General features: G+C 54.0%; 1 protein-coding gene across 1 annotated transcript; it reads right to left on the bottom strand.

Annotated features, from left to right (window-relative positions):
* Window positions 1–1,443: 1,443 nt before the first annotated feature.
* IVL (involucrin) lies at window positions 1,444–2,484 on the bottom strand. The gene has a single exon (XM_004693621.1). It carries the CDS (start codon window positions 2,482–2,484, stop codon window positions 1,444–1,446), a length of 1,041 nt encoding a protein of 346 aa, XP_004693678.1.
* Window positions 2,485–2,935: the final 451 nt, after the last annotated feature.

Below are 2,935 nucleotides of genomic sequence, written 5' to 3'. Positions count from 1 at the left end.
TGCCTGTTCTGCTCCCCACTATGTCTCTGGTGAAACCTCTCACCGCCCCGCACCTCTGGCCTGTACCCCAGTTCTATATGCGGAAATAAATAAATCTTAAAAAAAAAAAAAGCCATTACAATAGGCCAGATGTGAAATGCCCTCAGTCCAAATTTGGGAGCAGTTGTAGGGACAGTAAGGACTTGGCCATCAGTGGGGAGGCGGACGAGGAGTGAAGAGTGAGGACCAAGTCTCTAGCTTGGATGATCACACTGAGGGTGGTTTCCTCACCCGAGAGAGAACATGCCCATGGAGCAGACAGTGGCCCTGGGGTGAGGTGCGGCATGGAGGATGTGAAGTGCCATTCACACTCACTGAGTGAAGAGCTTCCAGTAGTGTTCGTGGGTCTGTCCTGACACATCCTGTAACTGAGGTAAGAGAGTTTTGAATAGATTCGGACAACCTGCCTGAGATAATGTGGTTATGTAATTAAAGCCAGGTGATTCTCACGGGGGAGTCCCCTGGAAGGAGACCCCAAGTTCTGATGTGATGGGTGGCAGAAAAGTCTCCAGCGATGCGTTGGGTCTATAGTTTTCTCCCCAGTCAGCATTGTTGGCTTTCCTGACACCAGCTGGCCCAGCCTTTGGGGGCTCTGCCATTTCCTCCAGTGGTAACCAGTCTGGAAGTCTCCCTTCTCCCCACCTTGCCCAAACTCTACTTCTCCTGCTCTTCCACAGTCTCCCTTGCCTTCCTTGATGGCAGTCTGTTAGACTCTTGGAGACCGTGAGAACATCCTACAGAGAGGAAACCCTGGAAGGGACCTGAGCCCAGGGGACACCCTCCCTTCTGGTGCCCTTGGCTGTGGGCTAGGATTGGGCATGGTGTCTATGGTTCAGGGCAGTGCTGGGCCTCGGCAGATAGACCTCTTGCCTCCCAACCCTTCTTACCGCTGGCAAGCTGTGCCTTAGGTACATGCGGGAAGTGTTTGTTTTATTTAGTCTCCTCTTTAGAAGCTGCTGAACGTGTTGGCTTTAAGAACAGAATCAAAGAGGGACTCTGGTCTGTTGGGAACTGGCCAAGAGACCCAGGTGTGGCCATCAACCCACACACTGGTTTGTGTATGATGAGAGACAAAGGAGAAAAAGCCAACGACGATGCAAGATCCCGGCAACTCCAGCATTTATTTTGTATTATAGCACACAGGTGCAGTTGTAACATGGGGGGTGGTCAAGCCCTAGGCATGTCTCCCCTCAGGCAGAGGTTCGAGTTGCCTGAGCCTGGTTGGTATCATCAGGGGTGGGTGCTAGGCAATCACTTCCCTCCCCACTAGAAGCAAACAGGGGTGCAGACAGGTGGGTTCACAGATGAGATGGGCCGCCCAGGCTGGGGACCTGAGGTAAGGGAGGTCACTGGCTCTCTCTTCACTTATGTGGGGTGGCCTGAGGGCCTCTGGGGTGGGGGTGGTTACTTATGTTTAAGGGGCCACTGCACCTCCTGCTTCTGCTGTTGTTGCTCTACAGGGAGCAAGACTGCTCCCTTCTGTGGCTGGACTATTTGTGTCTCCTGGACATGGCCGGGAACGAGGACATATTCAGGCTGCTCAGCTTGTCCTTCCCGCTGCTCTGCTGACTCCAGTTGTGTTCCCTGCTCCTCCACATGGCCCAGCAGCTGCTCTCCTCTGTTTGCTAGCTCTTGATCCAGTTTCTGGCCCAGAAGCTTCTTCTCCTCTTCCAGCTGCTCCTTTAATTCCTGTTCCCTTTGAGCTGCCTCCTGCTCCAGCTGCTGCTCCAGGCTTTCTGCTTCCTGATGTTTCTCCACATGGCCCAGCAGCTGCTCTCCTTTGTTTGCTAGCTCTTGACCCAGTTTCTGGTCCAGAAGCTTCTTCTCCTCTTCCAGCTGCTCCTTTAATTCCTGTTCCCTTTGAGCTGTCCCCTGCTCCAGCTGCTGCTCCAGGCTTTCTGCTTCCTGATGTTTCTCTAGCTGCTCTCCTCTGTTTGCTAGCTCTTGACCCAGTTTCTGGTCCAGAAGCTTCTTCTCCTCTTCCAGCTGCTCCTTTGGTTCCTGTTCCCTTTGAGCTGTCTCCTGCTCCAGTTGCTGCTCCAGGCTTTCTGCTTCCTGATGTTCCTTGTGCTTCTCTTGCTGCTTTTCTTCCTGCTCCTGGAGTTCCTGCGGATCGAAGTGCTGTTCCTGCTCCTGTGCCTCTTGCTGCTGTGGATCCAGATGTTGTTCTGGTTGGTGCAGATGCAGCCCCTGCCCCTGAGGTTCCTGGGTCTGTGGTTCACACTCGCACTCGGGTGTCCCCTTCACAGGAGTGGCGTGTTTCTCCACATGCTGCAGAGGAAGTTCCTTTGGGAGCTCCGAGGTCACCTTCTGGCATGGGGCAGGCAGTGGAGTCAGCTGCTTTACTTGCTCCTGCTGGGAGTCAGTGGGAGGGCAAATGGGCTCCAGAGGCTCCTGACTGACGCCAGGGGGTAGGGCCACTGACAGAGTCTGTTGCTCAGACATCTTAGAAGCTGCCTTAGGTCAATCTGAAAAACAGGAAGGTCAGAGGGGTGAAGAGAGGAAGGAATCCCTGGGAACCCACAGCAGAGCCTGATTCTCAGCAGCCCCTCTCTTCCTTTGGGTGGGGCACTCTCCATTCTCTGCATGAGGCCATAGCCCAGTAGCAGCAGACAATGAAGAGCAGGAGAAGCAGGAAGAGGCTCTCCTGAGAGCCTCCTTTCTCAAAAGCTCCAGCAAAGAGGTCGGTCTCCTGCGCCTCTCTGCAATGGGGTGCTCCCACTTCCCCTCCTTTTCTTTCTTATGGGTTCCTGGTCTCCATCTTCCTTTCTGACTCCCATTGGTCAAGGAGGAATGATGAGTTCTGGAGTTCTGACAGCAAGAGGGGAGGCCCTTGAGAAAGAAAGGTCTCTTGGGTCCTGGGGAAATGTGGCCTTTGATGGCAGAGCCTCGGAGG

Source organism: Condylura cristata, unplaced genomic scaffold (genome assembly GCF_000260355.1).
Source record: "Condylura cristata isolate star-nosed mole 26May11 unplaced genomic scaffold, ConCri1.0 scaffold00040, whole genome shotgun sequence".
In the NCBI taxonomy this organism is placed as follows: Eukaryota; Metazoa; Chordata; class Mammalia; order Eulipotyphla; family Talpidae; genus Condylura; species Condylura cristata.
The sequence above is the reverse complement of the archived record's forward strand: the minus strand, read 5'-3'. Positions and strand labels throughout refer to the sequence as shown.